Raw genomic sequence first — 23727 nt, forward strand, 5'->3', positions numbered from 1 at the left:
TGTTTCTAAATTGAAATAGCAGAGATGCGTGGGGGGAATGCATCTTTGTTGTTTTTTTTTTCCCTATGCTCAAAATATTTATTTAAACTAAAATACATACTCTGCTGAAAATGTGTGATTCTAGATGATGAAATAATGTTTCTTAATTTTAAGCCAAATTTAACATTCTTGGACAAAATATGATAGTGGCTAGGATTTACTTAAAAAATATATTGGGGGGGCTTTAAAAAATCCAATAGCAGCAGAATGAGTTCATGAATTATACGACATTATCTCACAGACTACCACATGCAGGAGGCAGGAATGAGCCTCAGAAAGATGTCTCAATACAATAGAGAAAGCATATGTTACAGTCATGCAAGAAAAGCAGTAAGAACACAGTGTGCTGCCAACTGCACAAATACAGGTGTGCAGAAGAGGACTCAGAGGGAACACCAAAATCACTGTCACCCACAAATGACCACAGGCTGCATGACCACCCTCCTCCCATCTGCTAACCTTTACTGTGTCACAAGTGACCACAGGCTGCATGACCACCCTCCTCCCATCTGCTAACCTTTACTGTGTCCCAGGAACCCAAGCGACTCCTCAGCAACTAGAGGAGGGAATCCCAGAAGAGTGCACCAACGAGGGGAGGTCGAGGGCTCCCACCTATCCTTTCCCCATTATCTGTACTTCTCAAAAGTGGCAACACTCTCTTACATGGGTTTAAAAATCTGGCTCTTAACTGCACAGCAGATAAACATCGTAGGGATGCAATCCAGATGGATTTGCCAAACTCCTACTCTGCAGCATGACACACCCACGAGACAGTCCTGAGGAAAATGCAGACACCCAGAAGGGCTCATATAAACTGAGTCATAGTAGCCAAAGGGTTCATCTGCTTGCCTGTCTCCCACCTGGGCCCATTCTCTAGGACCCTATCCTCTTCCCTTGGCTGTAGTGACCTTGAAGGTGATGTAGAGCCTCCCCCATCCAAGCCCCTAAGACCTGCCCTTCTCAGGGCTGGTCCAGAGCAGTGATTGCCTGCACTTATCAAAACTTCTGAGACACAGCCCATGCACATTTCTTTTCTCGGAGCCTGCAGGAATGCCAACCCAGGTCTGCAAGTCTGGGTCATCCTCAATCTCCGGCTGTAATAACAGTTGAGAACATTCTCTGTGAAAACAGTCCATCTCCCTAAAGCTCTCCAACACACTGCTATGGTCACCAATTCATCTTTCTCGGGCCCAGTTTCTTCTCCACACTGGGCTATTTCTCTACCTCCTGTAACTTAAATTTTTTTTTTCTCTGTGTAGCCTTGGCTATCCTGAAACTCGCTCTGTAAACTAGACTGGCCTTGAACTTAGAGATATGCCTGTCTCTGCCTCCCAAATACTGGGATTAAAGGAATGTGCCTCCATTGTCTAATTTAAAAAAAATAGTTTTAACTTATTTATTTAGTGTGTGTACATAAGTTCATATGTGTGTATGTTCATTTGTATCTGTACATGTGTATTTCCAAGTACAAGCATGCAGCGTGTGTGTGTGTGTGTGTGTGTGTGTGTGTGTGTGTGTGTGTTCAAGTAGGAATGCGTCTGCACCCAGTTTAGAACTGACTCAGAGCATAGTCCCTACCTCCTCCAATCATTGTTTCTCCTGGACAATTAACACACAGTCTTTGCCATTTACCCTGTCTGCTAATAATCAGGAAATGCATTAAGAAATGCTTGGGTCTTACAACATAAGTCAGTGATAAAGCAGTTAAAGCAAACGTATTTACCACATTAATCAAACGCTCCATTTAGCCTGGACCATCAGTCCTCTAAGCGTTGTGATTGAACTTCTCCATTAACTGAGGGCCATAGACAGAGGCCCTACTGCTCTAAGGACCATCAGGAGCACCCTTGTTACCTCTCAGACGTGGCAGGGGAGGACAGAGATGCTAGAGAGTAAGCAGTGGCTCTCCCTAGTTGTTTAGCAAAGACCCATGATACAATCCGCTCACTGGATGTATTTTCATCCTTGGGGTGACCTGTGCTTGAGTGATCCCATCTCTCCAGATGAGGAGGGGCTCAGGGAACAAATACTGTCGATCTTAAATGCAATGCTCAAGCTGAAGAATGACCCCGCCTTTGTACTCAATTTGTTTCCACAAATGAATCAGAAAGTGTACACATCACTAATCAGACTTTTTATAAACTTAGAAGTGCTCGGAGCAAGTAATATCATTTTACAGTTTGCTACTCCAATGCAAATGAAAGAAAAGGACACATGAGCAGGCAAGAGGCCTCAGTGGGCAAAGAGGCTTGCTGCCAAGCCTGAAAACCTGGGTCCAATCCCCAATACCCACATGGCGGAAGAAAAGACTTCCACAAATTGCCCTCTGGCCTCCACAGGCATGCTGGGGCATGTATCTACCTACCTCCCTACCTGCCACCCAACCTACCTACACACACACATACAAAACAAGCTCTAATTTTTTTTTAAAGATACAGGTACAGTCTACCCCTCACACAGCTAACAATTTGCATGTAATTCTTCAAATAAAGCAATGCTAGTGATGTCAGAATTAGAAAATTCTGAAAAGTCAACAAAAGCATGCCTGGCTCACAGCTTAGACACAAGTCACTGAATATCAACCACATTAGCCTTACCCAGTGAAATGAAGCCCTGAAAGTCAGTGGCCACTAGGAAAACCCAAATTCCCAAATAGACTCATTTCTCCACATTTAGTATTTTTTTTAATGGGGTATTGTCAGTTGTGAGCATATCTGCAGCAGCTGAGTGTGGATTTCAAAGTGTTTTGGTGTTGTTTTTTTTTTTTTTTAAAGCTGGCCTCAAGGATAAGACTGTCCCTCTCCATGATTGTAACGGCTATTCTTGGTTGTCAACTTGACAACACCTGGAATTAACTAAAACTCACAGGCTGTCTGGCTACTGCTTCTGCTGGCAGCCTATATAAAGGACATGGAAGAAGGAAGCTTTTGCTCTTTGCCTGCTTGTTCTAATTCTTGCTAGCAAGTACATTCCTTCACTGGCCTACTTCTTCAGGATTCTACCACATACTGAAGACCAGCTGAAACATCAGCCTTAGGGACTAAAAAACTACTGGATTCTTGGGCCTTCCACTGGTAGAGAGCCATTCTGGGACTAGCTAGACCACAGCCTACAAACAATTGTAATAAATCCCCTAGATGGAAGGATGACAGACAGAGAGTCAGACAGACAGACAGACAGACAGACAGACTTACTGAATCTATAAGATCTGTCCTTCTAGAGAGCCCTGACCAACACAACTGTCACTCATTAGTATTGTGATGCCGAAACGCTTTTCAGCACTGATATAACTGTGCAGAGAACAGAGCGGATCCACTGAAGCTCACACTGGGCATTCAGGAGGCACGGTGTTGTGGTGTGCGCCTACCTATGTACTCGCAAATGAAGACCACGAAGAACGGAGTGACCAGGTCGTTTATCCCCTGAACGTATCCACTGGCAGGGTGTCGGATAGCCCATATAAACAAGATCCTTTCGAAAATCTGAAAGAAAATGAAATTGGCAGTAAAGCAAGAAATGAACATATTAAAAATTTACTTAAAATATATGCCATCAATATTTCTCACTGTCTCCAATACTAAGGCACAAAACATAGACAGATATCAATTCCAGTTTCTTTGCAAAAGTCCAATGATCTTAACTTTTTATTGGTTCACTTTACCAATCCCAGAGTTCAGTTCTTCCCCACCATTAGCACTAGCTTCTATGCTCCCTGGAGACCAGCAGACCACAGGGATGGAAAGCAGAGCAGGGCTTGGTAAACAATGGCTCTCTTCTTAGAGACAGATGGGTGGGCAGGTCAGTGGGAAGTGGGAGGGGGTAGAAGGAAGGGAGGGAAGGAAGGAGGGATGTAGCACACATGCATGTATCCATTTCTCATGCGCATGTACATGCATCCATGTCCCCACAAGGTAAATAGATTTCTTAATTTCCTAGAAAGTTATCTCTATCCAAGAAGACACATTTAGGCACCCAGCTTCCTGAGCCACAAATGTAATAATTATCCTGGCTTCCTTCTTCCTCAGGACACTCACCTTCGACTGACCCTTCCTCTTCAATGTCCTCTTTCAACCCACTCTCTCTCCTCCATCTTCACTCTTAAGATTAATCTTATCAAGGTACAACAGAATCACACCACCCAGGCCACCCACACATATGTATGCACATCCCTGCCAAGGCTAAAGACTTACTGTTGATCCATAACCATAGTGGCCCGCTCTCCCCAAACCAAAAGCCTCTTCTAGCCAGTACCCACATTCTGTACCGTCCTGAGAGCCCAGGAGGTTGCCATCTCAGTTCCCACAGCCCTAAGGGCTTCTCCTTGCTTCTAGATAAACTAAGTTCTGGTATTTGAGACCAGTTCAACAATTCCTTTCTGCACTGTCTGCTCCCTGCCCACCTTTTCTATGGAAAAGACAGTCACGTCCTACTTTGTGACTCTCTGGTTTCCCGTCCTTCCCACTGTCATTCCCTGGTAGCTCCTGCTTAGTACTGGGCTCCAAAGCCAGCCAAGGCCAGGTCTTACTACTCTGCCTGACGTCACACAGGCAAGCAGTACAGTAATGGCAGTAAAAGAATGCTCACATGAATAAAAGAGTCGCAGACCCTCTAAGCACACCAAATCTTGAAGAGCCAGCACACTCTGGGACATCAGGCTTTTCCTACATCACCTGCACCCCTATGTATGACTGGGCTTGGTAGTCTAGAGCCCCAAAACACATCAACCCATGACTTACAGAGGAGAGGCCTAGAGCCCACACAAGCACAGCCTCTGATCCCAAAAACAAGGAGTTTACCAGTGGCAAAATGAGCCCTGAAAGGCAGCCCCACTCCCACACCAGTACATCATCACCCCGCTGCTCGAGTGAATAACAAGCAAGCACCACCTGTAGCACAGCAGGCGCCAGCTCAATATTTGCTGAATGAGTGACACACTCATGCATATAGATTCATATACATTTTCCATCAGTCAAGTTTTCTAGAGAGAAATGAATATTTAAACAAGTTCAGAGGCTGGGGCACAGCTCGCTAACCGAGCACTTGCCTAGCATGGGTGAGGGTCCTGAATACAATCACTAGCACCACTAAACAACTAAAATAAAGTAAAAACAAGCTCAGAGGCTGGGGAGACAGAACAGACACAAAGTGCCACCCTGTAGCACAAGGACCTCAGGTAGGAAGGAATACATATGAAAAGTCAGAGCTGGCTATAATCCCGATCTTAGGGGCAGAAATAGGTAGCAAATCTCTGGAGCTCACTGTCCAGTCTGCCTCACCGAATCTAAGAGCATCAAGGTTAGTGAGACACACTGGATCGAAAATATAAAAACAGAGGCAACCAAGGAAAGAAAGTCAATGCTGACTTGGGACACATCCACACTAACAAATCCACAGTACAGGTGCTCAGTGCACAGGGGACTGCCACAGCCAACCAGAAGGAGAGCTCCATCTGTTCATACCCACAGAGGCAAACAGGACACATCATGAAAGGCCTGAGAAAGTTGGGGATAAAGACCTGAGTTGGCCTGGGCTCTAAGACTTAAGCTCCAAGCAACCAGCCTCTGTCAGTGGGACTCAAGGTCTATCAGGACCACCCAAGAGTAAGGCACAGCACCTTCCTTGGGAACACAGGCACTAGAAGCACAGAGTGTGTTTTGAGGACAGATGAGCCCAACTTGCAATTGGGAGGCCAGTGCCCTCCAGTTCCTCTACAGAGAGCCAACAGTGCCCCTGAGGGAGTCTCAAAGCAGGCCTCTGCCAGCTACTAGCGACCTAGCACACCTCACCACTCCTGTAGCTCAAAGAGCAGGCTGCACTCCTCAGAAAAATCCAGAAATACTCCAGTTTCTTATGAGCAAAGGCAAGCTTTCAGTCAGCTCAGCTGTCCAAGTCTGATGCTACCAGACCTGTCTCGATGATCTCAAAGACCTAGCTTACCCAGAACCGCACGGAACAGGCACAGGCACAGGCAGCTAGAGAAGAAGCTAAAGCTGACTTCCAGTCAGTGGGTGGTAGCTGGAGTGGCAAAACCAGTCCTGATTCCACAGTCACTTAACAATTCCTGAAAATCTTTTGCCATATCATCTGAAAGTGTTCTGGGGAGTGGGGTCATTCTTCATAGAGCCCACAATTCCATGAGAAGAAAAAAAAAAAACTTGGATTTTCGAGCACTTTGAGCAGAAGGGTAGAAGCAATGTGCTCACATTAACAGGAACGTCAGTAGAGGCAGGGTCAGCACCAAAGAGCATATACAAGGAGGTCATATGAGGCACAGGACATTAACTTATGCTGAAGATGTGGAGAAGCAAGCATGATTCACCAAAGGGCATAGCAAAGAGAGACCCTTGCTCCATGGATGTGCCTACTGGAAATATACTGGTCGGAGAGGCCTTGACCATGGACACTCAAAGACATTATTAGTTCTTAGAGTCTGTTCACCATTCTTGATATCCATGTCTGCTAGTGGGGGACTGTATCAAAAGTAGCACAAACTCTGAACTCTTCCTAAAGGCTCTTTTCTTAAACTTGCTAATGAAATACTCACTATCACACGGTTCCCCATGTCTGAAGAAATCAAGTGGCCAGGCTGGGGATGTGGCTCAGTAGGTTAAGTCCCTGCTATGTAGGCATGGGGCCCTGAGTTCAGAATTCCAGCACCCACATAAAAGAAGTTGAATTATGAGGAGCATGACTAGAACTTCAGCACTGGGAGGGGAGAGGGAGAGAGATGGATAGACCCCTAGCATAGGCTCTAGATTCAGTGAAGCTCTGTCTCAAAACATACTGTGAAGAAGCAACAGAGAAAGATATGAGAACAGCAACCCCTTGCCTCAATACAAACTACGTGGGTGAGCATACATGCATGCATACACACGTACACAAACACATTCAAATATACATGTTCACGTATAGGCACGCACGCGCATGCCCACGCGCACACACGTACAGAGTCTGAGCACACCTGTCCTTACTTGGTATGCCTTATCAAACATCCACCATATGCTTCCTCTGCAGAACCAAACATAGCCACTCAGCACACATGAGGGAACCAAGATGTTCTGTACACTAAAAGGGAAACAGAGGGTCAGTGAAAAGAGCAGGGGCAGAGCTGGACTGGACAGACTTTCCCTGGGGCTGAGCGGGATGGTGAGTGCTGAACAACCCAGCAGTCGCCCTCCCCCATTTGGCCACCGGAGAGAAACACACCCTGAGTCTGGAGTCTGTCAAAGCAGGATCTCGGTTAATGGTATCAAGCAGGGTTTTGATGGGGGTGGAGAAGCCTGGGATGGGCCAAGGCAGACTAAGGAATAAAGGCCAATGATTCTGCCACATTAGCAGTGGCTGGGCAGAGGCAGGCCTAGGTTGGGTAGCCAGAGACAGGTCTCCAAACTCAAGCTAGGCTCAAGAAGTTACACTAGGCCTCACCAAACTCAAGTTAGGCTTAGGAAGTTACACTGGATCTCATGCCCAGGACTTATGAGGCCCAACAAAATGTCACTTTGCTCAGGATTCCATATCAAACCTGGTGCCAGAAATGTTAAATAAATAAATAAATAAATAAACAAACAAACAAACAAATAAATAAATAAATGATCCTGCCACCACAGCACACACTACTGCCAAAGTCTCTCTGAGAGGGGAGCAGCCCTTGCTGGAAAGACCTGTGGTGTTCTCATACTTTAAACTCCAACAGCACAGAATACTAAGGAGAAAAACCAATCCTAACACCTGATGAATGAAACAAAACAGAAGTGGAGAACACACTGAGGGTCTGGAGAGCTGGCTCAGGCACATCACAAATGCCTCTAACTCCAATTCCAAGGAGTCTGATGTCCTCTTCTGACCTCCATGGGCACCTGAACACACATGGCATCAATTCACACAGACCCACACATAAACAAAAATATAAATAAATCTTTAAAACGCAAAAGTCTATAACAAGCCTGAAGTGTGTCTCAAAAAGACAACCATATTATCACATGAGGTACACACTGTGAATCAAGATTCCAACTGTGCTGTGTCCCTAGCACTTTCTACATTGACAATGGCATTAACCCTAGTATTAACACTCTATATATTGACAATAAAACAGTAAGACAATGAAAGTGAAAATTTAAAAGATACTATAAGACTGTCTGAGCACATTTCACAGGTTGTCAAGGTAAAAACTCTATTTAAAGTTAAAGAAAAGTGAGGCTGAAGAAATGACTCAAGTAAGTAAAGCACCAGCTGCTCTCACAGAGGACCTGGGTTTCATTTCCAGTCCGCATGGCAACTCACAGTCATCTGTAACTCCAGTTCCAAGATGATCTCACAGCATCGTCTGGCCTCTATGAACACCAGGCATTCACATGGTACACAGACAGATGCATGCAAAACACCCTTATACATCAAATAAATAAGTAAATAAAAAAATAAGAAAAGTATAAGTAAGAAACTTTTTTAAATATAAAGACAAGGGGAGCTAGAGAGATGGCTCAGTGGATAAGAGTACTTGCTGCTCTTCCAGAGAACCTACATGGTAGCTCACAATTGTATATAATTCTAGTTCCAAGAGATCTGACATCCTCTTCCAGTCTCAGCAGGCTTCTGCATGTATGTGGTATAGGTAAATATGCATATATGTAAAATAAAATTAATCTTTTAAAACTAAGGACAAAAACTAAGTAAACACAAAAACAAAATATTAGTTCTCTCCAAACTAATCAACAGATGCAACTCAAGTTGTGAAAGTCCACAGACCTAACCAGCTGACCTTAACACACAAGGAAAGGTAGAAGCAAACAAGGAACAGAACCAGGCGTAGGTGGCCTTACCTAGCCCACAAGACTCAAGGAGGCAATAATCAAGGACTAGTCAGAACAAAGAAGACAGACAAACCAAGGGAGCCAAGGCCAGGGGAAGGAGTCCCAGCACATTGGAAATCCCGACAGACAGCAAACAAGTGGTTGCTGGTGGCCAGGGCCACAACTGGCTCTCCACATGGGAGCCATTTCAGAAATGCACATGGAGAAGGACAAGCCAGAAGCAAAGTAGCAATGATGGAGCCATCACAATCCCTGAGCCAAAGTACACTACAGAAACACAGACCAAGGGAATAGAACCCAAGACCCAGAAACAAGCCCACGGAGCTACACCTACCTGACTTTCCGTGGGTGCCAAAGCATACACTGAAGGAAACACAGCCTTTTCTAAACCACTAGAGGGAAATGACTTAGATTCTATCTCTCAACCAAGTTTAAAAAATCAATTCAAAATAGATGACGGACTTTACTAAGACCTCAAACTTTAAACGTGAGAGGAAAACACAGGACTAGGACTTCAGTGGTCTGGGAAACCCCAGCAAGAACTGACAGATTGGATTGTATGAGACAAGAGTGCAGAGATGGCATGCAGAATGGAGGGAGCAATTTGTCCTCTGACAGGCAGTTGATATCCAGAATCTACAAAAACCACAAAAAGCAGAATACCGAAACCTCATCCCATCAATAAACAGGCAAATGAACTGACCACACAAGTCTCTAAAAGGGAAATACATAGAGCCAATTAATAAATGAACAAGTTTTCAGCAGCCTTAGCTATGAGGGAAATAACAAAACCGAACTTCTTTGAAAGTCTATCTCACTCCAAAATGAGAGGCTACCCTTCAAACAATAACTAACGCTAGTGGGAAGGAAACGCCTTACCCCACAGCTGGGGGAATGTAGACACGTGCAGCCCCTAGGAAATCAGTATAGAGTGTTCTTAACACACCCAAAACAGAATTGCCATATGATCTTCCTACATCATTTCTGGGTATTTAGCTGGAGAGAATTAAGTATGGTTATGCAAGGCTATGCACAACAGCCAAATCCATTAACAGATGAATGAATAAAGAAAACGTGGTAGCCAGGCAGTGGTGGCACACGCCTTTAATCCCAGCACTCAGGAGGCAGAGGCAGGTGGATCTCTGTGAGTTCAAAGCCAGCCTGGTCTGCAAGGCTACAGAAAGAAACCCTGTCTTGAAAAATAAGAAAAATGAGAGAGAGAAAGAAAATGTGGTATATGTGGTGAATGTAGATAATCAAGTTTTATTCAGCTATAAAAGATGAAATTCTGCCATCTACAGGAAAATGGATGGAACTGGAGTGCATCACGTTAAGTGAAATAAGCTAGATTCAGATGATTATCATGTTTCTCTTATGTGCAGAATATGGTCATGAGTGTATATGTTTGTGTATGTGTGTATATACATGAGGGGGAGGGGGCAGAGGGAGAGAGGGAGGGAGGGAGAAGGAGAGAGAACTAGAAGAGACTAATTAGGTTTCAGGAAAGGAGCAAGTGGCAAGCGAGCAAGGCAGAAGAAAGGATAATTAATGGCAGGAACACAAGCAAAGTACATACATATGTAAAATGTTTTAATGAAATCCATTATATTGTATGATTAGCTTTTTTAAAGTAAAAATGAAAACATTCGGGAATAGGGAACACATAGATATGTAATACTCAGGTAAATCCATTCAAAGTACTTTATGTATGAACAAAAACACCCTTATGAAACACACTAGCTAGCGCACACTGCTAACACCATCTGTCAACATCTACCACTATAAAGGACAGGCATACTCAGGGGCGCACTGCCCAAGGAGCACTACACATAAGCACACTGCTAGGACCATCTATCAATGCCTACCATAATGAGTAGCAGTCCATACATATGCCACATGGCAAAGCCATGACAAAAAACTAGAGAGCCACCATTATCTCAGGGGTTACTTATATCATATAGAGGAGCTTGAGGAAAAAGAAGGGACTTCAAAGACACCAACACCATTCTCTGTCTTGGGCCTGACAGTGGGGACTTGAAATTAAAATTTAAATTAAATCTTAGATTTCTTTAACTTGGGCATATATGTTAAAGGCAGCCAGTCTTCTGCTCTGATGTTTTTGCCAAAAAAATCAAGAAGAGGAATGATTGATAGACCAACTCTTATCTGACAGACACCAGAAAAGTTTGATGAACTGATCCAATAGCAAGTAAAATTTCCTGTGGCCCCATTTGTGAATTAAAAATAAAAAGTAAAAAAAGGAACCATGATACCAAGTGTAGTGGTTTGAATGAGAACGGCTCATATATTTGAATGTCTAGTTCCAGTTGGGGACTGTTTGGGAAGGACTAGGACATGTGACTTTGTTGAAGAAGGGGTGTCACTAGGGAAGTGTGTCACTAGGGGTGGGCTCTGAGGTTTCAACAGCCCACATCAGGCTCAGACTCCCCTCTCTCTCTGCTTGCAACTTCTGATCAGATGTCAGCTCTCAGTCACTGCTCCAGCACCATGGCTGCTATCTGCTGCCATGTTCTCCACCACAATGATCGTGGACTCACCCTCTGAAACTGTACACGAGCCCCCAAGTAAATGCTTTCTTCAATAAGTTGCGTTGGTCACGGTGTCTCCCCATAGCAACAGAACCATAACTGAGACATCAAGTAAAGTGACAAGAAGCAAAACCAATGTGGGAGACACGGCAGCCTCAGCACTGCTAGGCTGTGGGAATGCCAGTGTCACTATCCACTGCTCTAAATGCACAGTAGGGGGGAGGAAGACCTGTAAGAAGAATCAGGGTGCAGTGAGAAGGAAGGGGACGCTTCTCCCTGGCAGAGCCTGCAGACCAAAGACAGAGTAACAGCAAGGTGGTTCCCACTCAGCATCTCAGCACAGCTCGTGGTGATGTGGACAGTAAACATCACATGAGGGCAGGGATACTGCAGCACAGTCATGACAAGGAGGGAACAGGGGGCTGCTGTCAGTCACCTGGCAAGCACAGGTGCACCAGCAGATCAGGAGTCCTGTCAACAGGGGCTACAGAGCAGAGAACAGCACCTGCCCCCAGCCCCCACCCCCACCCCAAGCACATGAGGCATATGGGGACCAGGATCTGGACCTAGGCATACTGCCACCTCCACTCATAAAACATTTGATGTCTGACAGAAGAGGCTGATGCTCCACTGGGACCTGAGTTCGAAAAACATCCCTTCTTTCCCAGTCACAGGAAGCTCCTAGGTCCACTCAGAGTTGCTGGTCAAAGCTTGGGTTTCACAGCCTATGTGGTTCACTACGCTGGGTCTGTTCAGGTGTAACAAGGTATCGTGTCTCAGCAGCAACCTTGGAGCAGTCTCTTACTTCTTCTTACTCTGGCTGCTCTAAGAAGCAAAGGACAGACAACAGGATGGCTGTGGAGGAAAGGCTCCTGCGCAAATATTGAAGTTGCCAACATCTGCACTTGAATACAGGTCTTCAACAAACACACAGGACTAGCCCCAATAGCTAAGTGCCACAAGTCGTCTTAGATGGACTTCATTCAATAAAATGGGCAGGAACTAAAAGTGAAAGGTGGCTAACTTTTCTTTCAAATATCAATACTGGAGTTTTGGGGGAAAAAAAGCCTGATTTCAGAAAACACCCGTGAGCCTCACCAAGCTGCCATGTAAAATTCTGTTCTCAGGATGCTGCTTCATTTTCCCATCTATGTCCAGTGAAGTAACTCCATGTCACCAAACTAAGTCACCAGGGTACAAGCAGTACCACACTGCCAACTCATATGACTTCAAAGGGATGTGCCTGCTCTTCCTATCTGTGTCATATTAATTCCCTGCTAGTGGGATGCAAATGTGAGCAAGAGCATCAAGCAGCGGCTTGGACTCTGAGGTTAAAGTCAAGTGCACAGTGGCAACCAGTTGTCTGACAAACAACTAGCTCTGAGGACGCTAATCAACTTCTATCTCATGAAGCTACCATGCCAATAGATTTGCTGTCACCATGGATATAGCCCAACTTCAGAGGTGCCAGAAATCTAATTGGCTCTGGAAAACTAGCCAACTCAAGACCTGCCTTTCAGTGTTTCTCCTCAAGCCCCTGCTCCTCATGTCGTATTCCCCAGTGCAGTCACACTCAAATTATCCACAGTCACCCTTGGCAGCCTGGATAGTCTGCCCTCCTCCCCCAGAGGTCTGCCTGTCCTACAGGCTGCTCAGTCCCTGCTCAGCCCTGCCAACTGCTAAATACACACCTCCATAGCTCTGGAGGAGTCTCAGGGGCTGAGTAAAACTCACAGTCAGGGAGAAGCTGCAAAGCAAGAGGACCAACGCCTGACCACAGTCAGTCACCAATGGCGGTGACTCTGAACCACAAGTGAGACCAGAGGTCACAGGCCAGCTCTGTAAGCAATGTGCCAAGTTGTGGGGTAAAAACACACAAAGACAAACCAAAATCTATTTTCCATTTTTAAAGAAAACCTTAAGTAAAGGAGAGGTGCATTAGCCTTGTTTCCAGACTCTGTGAGCACAGCACTGAGAAGGGCAATCAGAGAGAAGGGCCTTGGAGCGGCACTCCTGTGGAAACTCATTTCCCCTTCTGTGCCCCACAATCTACGAGCACTTTTATTTCAGCAATGTTAGAATTTTTGAGCAGCTTTACTGAGCAGGCAAGAGATGTCCACGGTTCAAAATGCATTTACTGGGGAAAATAAAGATGAAAAACAAAGTATTTCAGAGAGTAAGTCTACTTTAAAGCGATACCACTTACTTTAGTAACAAAAATATAAAGGTTAGGAATAAATCTAATAAAGCATGTACAAGGCCTTTCATAAAGGTTTCCCTTGGTCTACTGGCCCAGGCCTACAATCCCAGATACTTGGTGGGATAAGGCCAAGAGGATCTGAAATTTGGGGAATGTGCAAGAGTGAGTTCAAGGCTACCGTGGGCAACTTAGACAGACCTAGCCTCAAAATAACAAATAAAAATAGGACTAGATTCCATTCAGAAACCAAATAGACTTTAAAAAGAAAACTGTTAAGGTGATTCTGAAAATAACACGAATGAGTGAAGGCTAAAATAACCCAGTCAACTCAGAAGAGTAAGGGGGAGGCACTAGGGTCCTCATGGACGCCTGCAAATGTGGCACAGACAGAACACTGCAGTGACAAGGCCAAGTTCCTGCACCGTCCCCACTGACTGCCTGCAGATGCTGCTATCAGCTACAAATTAAATGAATGGCAGGGAAAGAAAAACTTTCAGATGAGAAGATGAGAGAAGACTTACAAGACAGATGTTGAGGGAAAAGAGTTCTTAAAGTAAGCATTCCATAATAACCTAAGGGGGCATCATATTCAGCTCAGCAAGACTAAGCATAGCCCATCAAATAACTGTCAAAAATTAGAATCCCAAATGTATAAAGATCACAAACTTATTTTTTTAATGGGTTAAAAAAAAAAAGAAAAGGGGTGGTATAGACAGTCACAAGCATTTCCCAGAACAGGGCACAGAAGACACCCATCTCTATATGCCTATATGCTCTTTAGCTAGGGAACGTGAAGCCAGGAGCATGATAAGAATATCCACCAGACACACAGAGCTCAGGAACCTGGACATGCTCCAAGAATTGCCCAGGAGTGGAAATCCAGACTTCCAGCACTGCAGGTGAGCATCATCTGCAGACCCCTCCAGGAAGCACATTGATGTTATCACGAAAGCCTCGAAGAAATTTTCACAGGGGTACACACGCATAAACGCACATGAGGACTCTACCAACACTGTCCCAACAGCATAACATTGGGAGGCATCCAGACATTTGTCCTGACTGCTACACAATAGAAGAAAATACGAGTTGCAGAGACTGAATTGCACAAAGAATGGCACATACAGCTCCAGACTCAACAAAAACACCACACTGCTTCCTTAGTGCTAAAGCCACAAAGTATGGCAAATATAAGTCAAAGATGGATAGTCTACTCCTTATTATGGGGGGATGGGGGTGGGGGCAGAGATGACGCTTGGGTAGCAGAACCATGAGCATGGAGAAATAGCTTCTATGCTACCAGCTTCAAGCTCACAGAGGTAGTTGGTCAGCACTGGAGGGATTCTGGCTCCTAAATTCAAGGGCATAAGTTTCTGTTATAAATACTCATACACATATTACATATATTCTTTTGTATGAATCGTTATACAAGAATAACGTTCTGAAAATAATCAGTGGTTCACATGTCGACTAATTATGGACTTTGGGGGCTCCTGGATCAGGCCCCTCAAGTGCAGTGAGCAGCAGTCACACAGAGAGACAGACACCAGCAGAGACTCCCCAGCCAGTGCTCCTCTTACCTCCGTCACCTTGGGCTGAAGAATCAGCGCTTCGGGGCTCATCCGAGGGATGTCGATGTGGATCTGCAGATGCAGAGAAACATATGCTTAAATTATAGGATGAGAGAAGTCCTGGATGACACATGCTACTTGCCCTTAACATGCTCTGAGGACTGTCACGAGGCTCCTCAATAGGAGGTACCCAACTGAGCAGGACTCAACTGTCCTCAGGTGACAGGCATGCTGCATGGTTAGGAATAAAGTGGACCCTCAGCTCCACAGTAACATAAGCCAAAGCAATCAGTGAACACTGATTTTCAGCCCAACACTGAGCATGATTCAAGGACACAGACAGAGCCTAGGGTTTCAGCTGTGCAAGACTATCTGGAACACAAGCCATAATTTCCTCTATTGCACAATGTCCATGAGGAATCTAGAACACCTTAAAGGAAGCATTTGAATGTCTCTGCTAGTGTCAGCAGATTCCTGCCTGAGCACCACCTGACATGAGAGTCTTGCCACTGTTTGCTGGAACTTCAGTAGAGACCTCACGTGGGTAGGATCCAAGAGGTGACCCAACAGGAGCATTCTGAGCACAGCCGACATCACAGACTGGCTCCACATCCCAGGCGGGCACCCCATACCAGTAGCACTAGCATCACTCTGGAGTTCCAGAGCAACAGCCTGCACAGACAGAGAAGAGGCGAGCCATTTAACCCAAAGGGGACTCGCAGTCTCTCTCTATCCTTGTCCATGTGCAGAGAAGCAGCTAACATCTAGTAACTGGGGTCACCACTTCACTCTAACACTAGCTGGCCTGTGGCCAACAGTAAGCCATTAGGTTCAACCTCCTCACCTACAAAAGGCCTGCTCTCTGTGTCCTTCAAAGGGTTCCTGGTGACAGTCAGAATCTGGGTCCTCAGCACAGGGGAACAAGGTGAGATAAACTTAAAATTCAAATACACAGAGAGCACATAGAAGGAAAGTCCATAAGCACCCTGCTGAGGGACACCCACATAGAACAGCAAGATCAAGCAAGGTCAGAGAACTCAGGAGGGCCACATGCAGGAGCCCAGGCATGGGTGAGAGACAAGAATGCCAAGGTCCACTGGTTGGAGAGCCACCCTCAGTACACGGCTCCCTTCAGTGACAGTCCTGTGGAGAGGTACACACTGTACACTAGACTCATGGAAGATGGACTTGCCTCTATGCCCACTACCAGCAAGAATAAACTTATACAAGAGCCACAGGCAATGTATTTCTTACGTGGATAGGACAGCACATCCATCATGCCCCATATCCTACCCCTAGCCTGCCTCATCAATTGCAAGCCTGAGAAAATAGGAGAAAGGCTACAAGTGTTAGCAAGACTAACCTATAGAGAGAAAGCCAAACCATGCAAATGCTATCTCTAGCTAGATGCCTGTGATCTGGACATAAACCTTCAGGGGCCAGTAAATATATAATAATCAAATGCAGGAAGGCAATAGTTTGAGGAGCTATAGTCCTACAGAAACAGGCTACAGAGTGCCAGCCACAAGCCTAGGCACCACCCTCCAGAAAGAGGCTGTAGAATGCCAGTCACAGGTCAAGGTGCCACCTCTCAAAAGCAGGCTAGAGAGTACCAGGAACAGGTCAAGGTGCCACATGCCCACCATCACCCAAGGCAGATGAAGGTCGTCACTAACAGAGCTCAGCATCTATTTTGTAACCTGACTTGAGTCTCATGCTTTACCTCCAAGAAGGAACTCAAATAAGCCAGATGTTGCTGCTGGTAGCAAATTGCCATTAATTGCTTTCAAATGTTTATTGTTAGAAAACATAAATCTGCAAGCCTATCAGGTTCCTGATAGATGAAACATCCCCTACAAACCAGCTCCAAACCCCAGTATTGAGTGATACGTGGGAAAGAGAAAGCCCCACATACCTGGCGATATGTGTCCTGGTGAACTTCATCATTCCTCGAGTTGTAATAATGCTCAATGAAAGCAAAGTATTCCTTTTGCTTTCTCTGCAGTGTGGCTGGTCTCCGGTCAACGTTGGCAGGAAGATAACCCTGGAGGAGCAAAAGAAACACAGGCATCCATGGTTACTGTGCATCAGAAGCGTGAAGAACAAGTGGTCACTTCCAGAATGACCCAGGCATATGGAAACCCATCTAACAGAAGGGAGGACATTACGAAAAAGCTGCTCACACAGAACAAAGCGACAGGACAGCACACAGCACCAGCACCCCCACCAGTGTTGTCAACCAGGTCTAAATCATCACTCGCATCCACCAAAAGTCATCTGATGGCACCTGGACTGTACGCTTTCCTAACACATGGTATGGAGATGCCAAAAGCCCTCTCCACATGGCTCATGTCCACAAGGAACTGGGAGCCTGTCTGGTCTTATACTCATACCATGCACATATACATACACATTGCATTTATGTGCTCAAAGCTGCTGTGTGGGTAATTGTGGATCTACTCTTTGAAGCCCCTGGGGCTTCTGACACTATGCAATACATAAAATGGACACATGTCCAGAAAGAAGTAGGTTGCTTCAGCAGCCATAAAGAGTTTGACATTTTATGTGGCTTCTTATTTGTTTTCTTGTTCTACATTTTAAATTAATCTTATGATATGATACATAAGTATAATTTTGAAATTTTGTCAATTTTAAGCATAGACCTGTGACCTCAAGTAGAGCTTCAGGAAGTTGACTACTGTTCTCTGAAAGACAGAGGAACTTTCCATTGCCCAAAATGACGGTGTCCTCTGCAACCCATTCCCACCATCCCACCTGGACCCTGGAAATGCTAGTTTCTTACTAGGGATGACTGGGCTTGTTTGAGACTCTCCAAAAACAGACTCACTTAGAACCTAGGATTTTGTGCACACTGTCTTCTGAGATCAGCCACCTTTGGGTATGAGGCTGCATGGCACATGTTAGGCCACACATGGGTAAGCTATTTATGAATGAACAAAGCTCAATGGGTATGCCTGCAGACTTTGGAAGCACGCATCTTAGATTTCTCAGGGCTGAATAGCAAGGAGAGATGCTGCATCAGAATGTAGACAGAAGTTTCTAAGAAATTGTCAGATCTTTTCCAAACAGGTAACACCATGTCAATTCCAGCCAGCACTGACTGAGGCACACTAGATGGGTACATCATTCCTCTGGCCACAGAGACCTTGAGGCTCAGAGGTCAAGAAGAGACCCAAAGCCCAGAGCTTTTCTTTATTGCTTCTGTGAATCAGGTGAATATATGCAGTCTGAGCAGTGGCAGCAGCCACCCCACGACCACAGTGGTGAGGTACAAGCTGTTCTCCAGCCTTGCCAGCATGTGCTTGCTCAACCAAAGCTCCCACACTGGTCATTCGACCTCTCTGCAGCCAGCTATCCAAACCAGAACACGGTCAGAATCTGTATTTCCCAGGGAGCTGTTGGTGGCACAGCAGGGGGTAATACTGAGGGACGAGCACAGATGCAGTCCACTTTCCGGTCAGGTCATGGCCTCCTCCCAGGTCTGCAGCTGAGGCTTGTGGGAATCATCCTTGTTCTCGCTGTGGAGTGGTGCTGCTGTGCCCTGGTGAGGCTGTCCTGTGATGAAGAATAGTCTCTCACTTGGAGAAAGCCCTAGTTACTGATGTACAGTTTGTAGTGATATTTCATTTGCATTTTAATAAATAAAGCCTGAAGATTAGAGAGTAAAACAACCACACTGATAAACCTTACAGACCAGGCAGTGGTGGCACACACTTTTAATCCTGGTAGCCACACTAGTTTGCCATAGAAACTCGGCAGTAGTGATGCATGCCTTTAATCCCAGCACTAGAGAGGACTATAGGATGGTAGGGGACAGATTGGAGGCTCAGTCTTACTCTGAGGATTCCTGGAGGCAGGATCACCATTTCAGACTGAGGTAGAGGTAAGAGCCAGTGGTTGGCTGCTTTGCTTTTCTGGTCATCATGTTGAATCCCAATATCTGTCTCTGGGTATTTATTCATTGTGCTACAACAATGGATCCTTTTAGGGAGACACCCACTGCCCAACATTTAGGTTTATATGCTGCACTTTAAAGTCACAGCCTTTAACTGTGCACGCCTTTAATTTCAGCATTTGGAAGGCAGAGGCAGGCGGAGTTCTGTGAGTTTGAGGCCACCCTGATCTTCAGAGAAAATTCCAGAACAGCTAGAGCTACATAGTGAGAGCATACATTGTCTCTAAAAACACAAAACATACATACATACATACTAAAATCACAACCACATTCTCACTGTGATTAATTGCCACTCAACAACAGAAGCCACCAACTAAACTCACACCTGCTTTTGTAACTGATATCTTGTTGGGACACACTGTGCCTGCGTGTTGAATAATATGTGGTTGCTCTGTTACAGTGCCCACAAACTCCATAGCTGCATGTGATCCATGCACTGACATACTGACTATGGAGCCTTACAAGAATGCCTGCCAGCCCCTGCTGAGACACCATCCTAAAGGCAGAACAGCCACGCCATGTGTCTACACACATCTACATAGCCCATCCCATTTCTAACATAGACACTATTTCCAATCATCAAGTGGAAACACACAACATCTGGTTATTTCCTGACATGAACTCCTCCTATGTGAGACTGTGAGCATCCCCAATTCCAATGCTTATTCCCAAGGAGCCCACAGGAGGTGACCAATGACACACCCAAGCAGCCCTATTACACACGTCGAACACAACTCACAGGTAAACAAACTGGAAAATGCTCACTTGATAGCTTTCGAGGGAAAGGCTCGCAGCATTCTGCCGACTAGAAAGCACAAGCAGCAGCCTTCCCTTCTCTTCCCTGCAGAAAGGAGACTACTACGACTCCAATGCAGTCTGCCTCACATACCAGCTGTTTCACCAACGGACCACAACTAGCCCAAATGTCACCCACCTGGTAACACCTGTGGTCATCCCAACAGAGCTCTTGCTGCTAGGGACACAGGGCTGCCCCTGAGATGAAGGCACAAAATTACAAGGGCGAGGGTACAGACAGATATTTCTTCATCCGGTTAAAAGCTTCCCCAGAAACAACCCATCCAGGCAGTAGGCTTGTCCATACCTCCTTTCTCCTTGTAGCTATCTCAGTTCCAGTTTGTATAAACTTAGAGAATAACAATTTCCTAAGATACATCTTGTTCGTTGTTTGGTAACTTCCCATCCACAGGGTTTCTAAGGAAGGTGCAGCCCCTGATGTGGAATTCCCCTCTGTATGGTATGAATATGTTTTATTGCCATTGGTTAATAAAGAAACTGCTTTTGTACAAAAGCTTAACAGAATATAGCCAGGCTGGAAAAGATATAGAGAGAGTAGGTGGCCTCAGAGAGACAACAACAGACACACTGGAACCTGGCTGGTAAACCACAAACCTCATGGTAAAATATAAAATAATAAAAATGGGTTAATTTAAGGTGGAAGAGCTAGCTAGAAATAAGCATAAGCTACTGGCCAAGCAGTGTTTTAAATAACATAGTTTCTGTGTGATTATTTTGGGTCTGGGTGGCAAGGAAACGAGTAAGCGGCCACTGCTTACAGAATGGCACCCACTCTCTGGGGCATGGATCCAAATAAGACTTAAAAAAAAAAAAGCTTACAAAAAAAATGGGAGCCAAGCACAACTTCTTAGTAGCCACATTTTTTCCAGATAAGCTCTGTTTGCTGGCGGCAAACGGGCGCCACAGCTCCTTATAGACAAGTCTTCCTGATTCAGCATTAGTAGCAAAAACCGTGCAGTTTCCAAATGAGGACTTCCTGGTTCGTGCTAGTTACACCAACAGCTCTTTCAGGAGGCTGAGCAGCTTAAATGGGATCTGTGAGCAATATGTAACAAACTGTGTAATGGTAACAACATAGACCCGCTGCGACCCTGGAGCTGGGACAATGTGCATGGCTCTCAGAGTAAGTGAATAGGCCTCCTCCATGTTGGACTGGGAAGAGCAAGCAGGCAAGACCACTGAGTTGGTCCTCATCACACCCGATTAGCATTTTAAAGAAAAAAAGCACTTCTGGTCAAAAAATAATTACAGATAGGCAGGCAATAAAGACAAATTCAAATGGAAAAGACCTCTGAAATGGGTCACAGTGTTGGATAAATGTATGTAGGCTTGGGGGGGGGAGAATATAGACAGTTATAAAAAGAAGTACATTGTTTTAAAAAATAAATCAAAGTCTTTAAAAAGAAAGAGTACAGACAGTCATAGATTAAAGAAATAAAGAGAAATAAGCCACGTAAAGATGGAATATACACAAAGAGTCTGGATTATATATATTATTGTGTTTTCTTTGAATTTTTGACTGTGAATAAACTAAGTACAGAGAGACATTTCATTGTACAGACTGCTAAACTAAACCAACATATATACTTTAAAGGTATCTTGACTTCAAAATTTGGGTCTAAGGATATGTTGCTTTGAAAAAGAGGTTCTGCTTTTGTTTCCACAAAGGATGAGAACCTGGGATTCCTTCCAGACTAATGTGGCTGGATGGAAGAAGACCCCCTGAAAGAGCCCTGAAAGGTCTCCATAAACTCCTAAAATTACTTCATCCAACAAAAAGCAGGAAGTGATTTGGAGAGAACAATGCCCAAATTCCCTAAATGATTGTTTATAAATGTTTGTTTACATTTAAAGGGGGAATATGATATAGAGATAAATATTTTGGATTGGGGTATGGATCTTGGTTTATTGATACAAATTTAAAGTCCATTTTGTTATATGTATTTCTGCTCTTGTTTAAAGTATTGTGTTTGTGCAGTTCATTTAAAAATATAATGTATAATTAAGAAATACAGGTTAATAGTCATCTATAATAGTCAAACTTCGCCGGGCAGTGGTGGCACACGCCTTTAATCCCAGCACTTGGGAGGCAGAGGCAGGCGGATCTCTGGGAGTTCGAGGCCAGCCTGGTCTACAAGAGCTAGTTCCAGCACAGGCACCAAAGCTACAGAGAAACCCTGTCTCGAAAAAACCAAAAAAAAAAAAATAATCAAACTTGTAATCATTTTAGTTGCTTTCTAGAACTACACAGATATATTTCAGATTGGATAGGGATTCTTCAAATCTTTCAAAGTCCTTCAAAATATGGCATTTAAAATGTTTTAAGATCTTAGAACTTTTCATGACAATGAGACTCATTTGTTCCTGGCAGCACCAATCTACTTCAAGAGGATGATGGACATTGAAGAGGCTCATTATGGAGTTTGCTAGCTGTTTGGGCAAGAAACTGCTTTTGCCTGGACTGTTTGATGTTATGCTATATGAATTGGACATGCAGAATCCACAGAAAAATGACTTGCCTAAAGAATGTAAGACAGTCTTCAGGGTTCCTACTTCATGAAAGAGACTGCCAGACATTTTGTAGGACACAGAACGTGACTGACAAACTACCAATATAAGTGGAACTGTCTTTGAAATTTCCTGCTTCATGGAAAAGTCTGCCGGATACTATGGCCCTATAGGTTTAAGATTGGTGCCCCAGGGTTACAGAAGAACTTTGGGTGACTGTCCAGGCAGTAAGATGTCTCTGTCAATTCTAGAGTTTTGGAAGTTGCTGACACTACACTTACTATTAACTTAGGTAATATTATGTCCTTCTGGAGTCTTTAATGGAGTTGAAGAATAGGTAATTATAGTTATAGTTTTCTTATTTATGATAAAAGATAAAGTAGATATTGATGGAGGAGGGCCATCTGTCTATCTGTTGCTTTCATTGGTTAATTAATAAAGAAACTGCTTGGCCTGATAGGTCAGAACATAGGTAGGCGGAGAAGACAGAACAGAATGCTGGGAAGAAGGGAAGACAGGCAGACGCCATAGCTCTCCTCTCCGAGATGGATGCAGGTTAGGATCGTCCCGGTAAGCCACCACCTCATGGTGCTACACACATTAATAGAAATGGGTTAATCAAGATATGAGAGTTAGCCAAGAAGAGGCTAGATATAACAGGCCAGGCAGTGTTTAAAAGAATACAGTTTCCTTGTAATTATTTTGGGTAAAGCTAGCCGGTGGCTGGGAGCTGGGTGGCAGAAAGCGGCCCGCAGCTCCTTCTACAAGATATAAATATTGTATCTATAATTCTTGCTTGATAGCTGTTTTGTTGTATATAATCATGCCATGTTAAAGTTAAAACTTTCCTTTTTATTTAGACAGAAAAGGGGAGGTGATATGGGATTCCCCTCTATATGCTATGAATATGTTATATTGCCATTGATTAATAAAGAAGCTGCTTTTGCCCAATGGCTTAACAGAATATAGCTAGACTGGAAAAGAAATAAAGAGAGTAGGCAGAGTCAGAGAGACCTGTAGCCACCGCAGGAGAAAGACATGCTGGAAACTTGTGGGTAAACCACAAGCCTTCTAGTAAAATATAAAATAAGAGAAATGGGTTAATTTAAGATGTAGCAGCTAGCTAGAAATACACTTAAGCTATTTGCCAAATAGTATTGCAATTAATACAGTTTCTGTGCAATTATTTCAGGTCTAGGCATCCAGAAACAAATGAGCAGCCTGCGCTTACAGGCCCCACCATGTACAGGACAACTCAGGGCTA

At 44.5% G+C, this 23727-nt stretch overlaps 1 protein-coding gene across 1 annotated transcript in view; it reads right to left on the reverse strand.

Moving 5' to 3' along the window:
* Tbc1d22a (TBC1 domain family member 22A) overlaps window positions 1–23727 on the reverse strand; it is a 300861-nt gene that overhangs the window by 185244 nt on the left and 91890 nt on the right. The window contains exons 6-8 of the mRNA XM_041672324.1: window positions 17079–17207; window positions 15173–15235; window positions 3407–3521 (exon numbers count right to left, since the gene is read on the reverse strand). Of these exons, the coding sequence (XP_041528258.1) occupies window positions 3407–3521; window positions 15173–15235; window positions 17079–17207 (307 nt within the window). The remainder of the gene's footprint in view (window positions 1–3406; window positions 3522–15172; window positions 15236–17078; window positions 17208–23727) is intronic.

This window comes from Microtus oregoni, unplaced genomic scaffold (assembly GCF_018167655.1).
Source record: "Microtus oregoni isolate MIOR12 unplaced genomic scaffold, Mior012 000022F_ref0000154, whole genome shotgun sequence".
Taxonomy (NCBI): Eukaryota; Metazoa; Chordata; class Mammalia; order Rodentia; family Cricetidae; genus Microtus; species Microtus oregoni.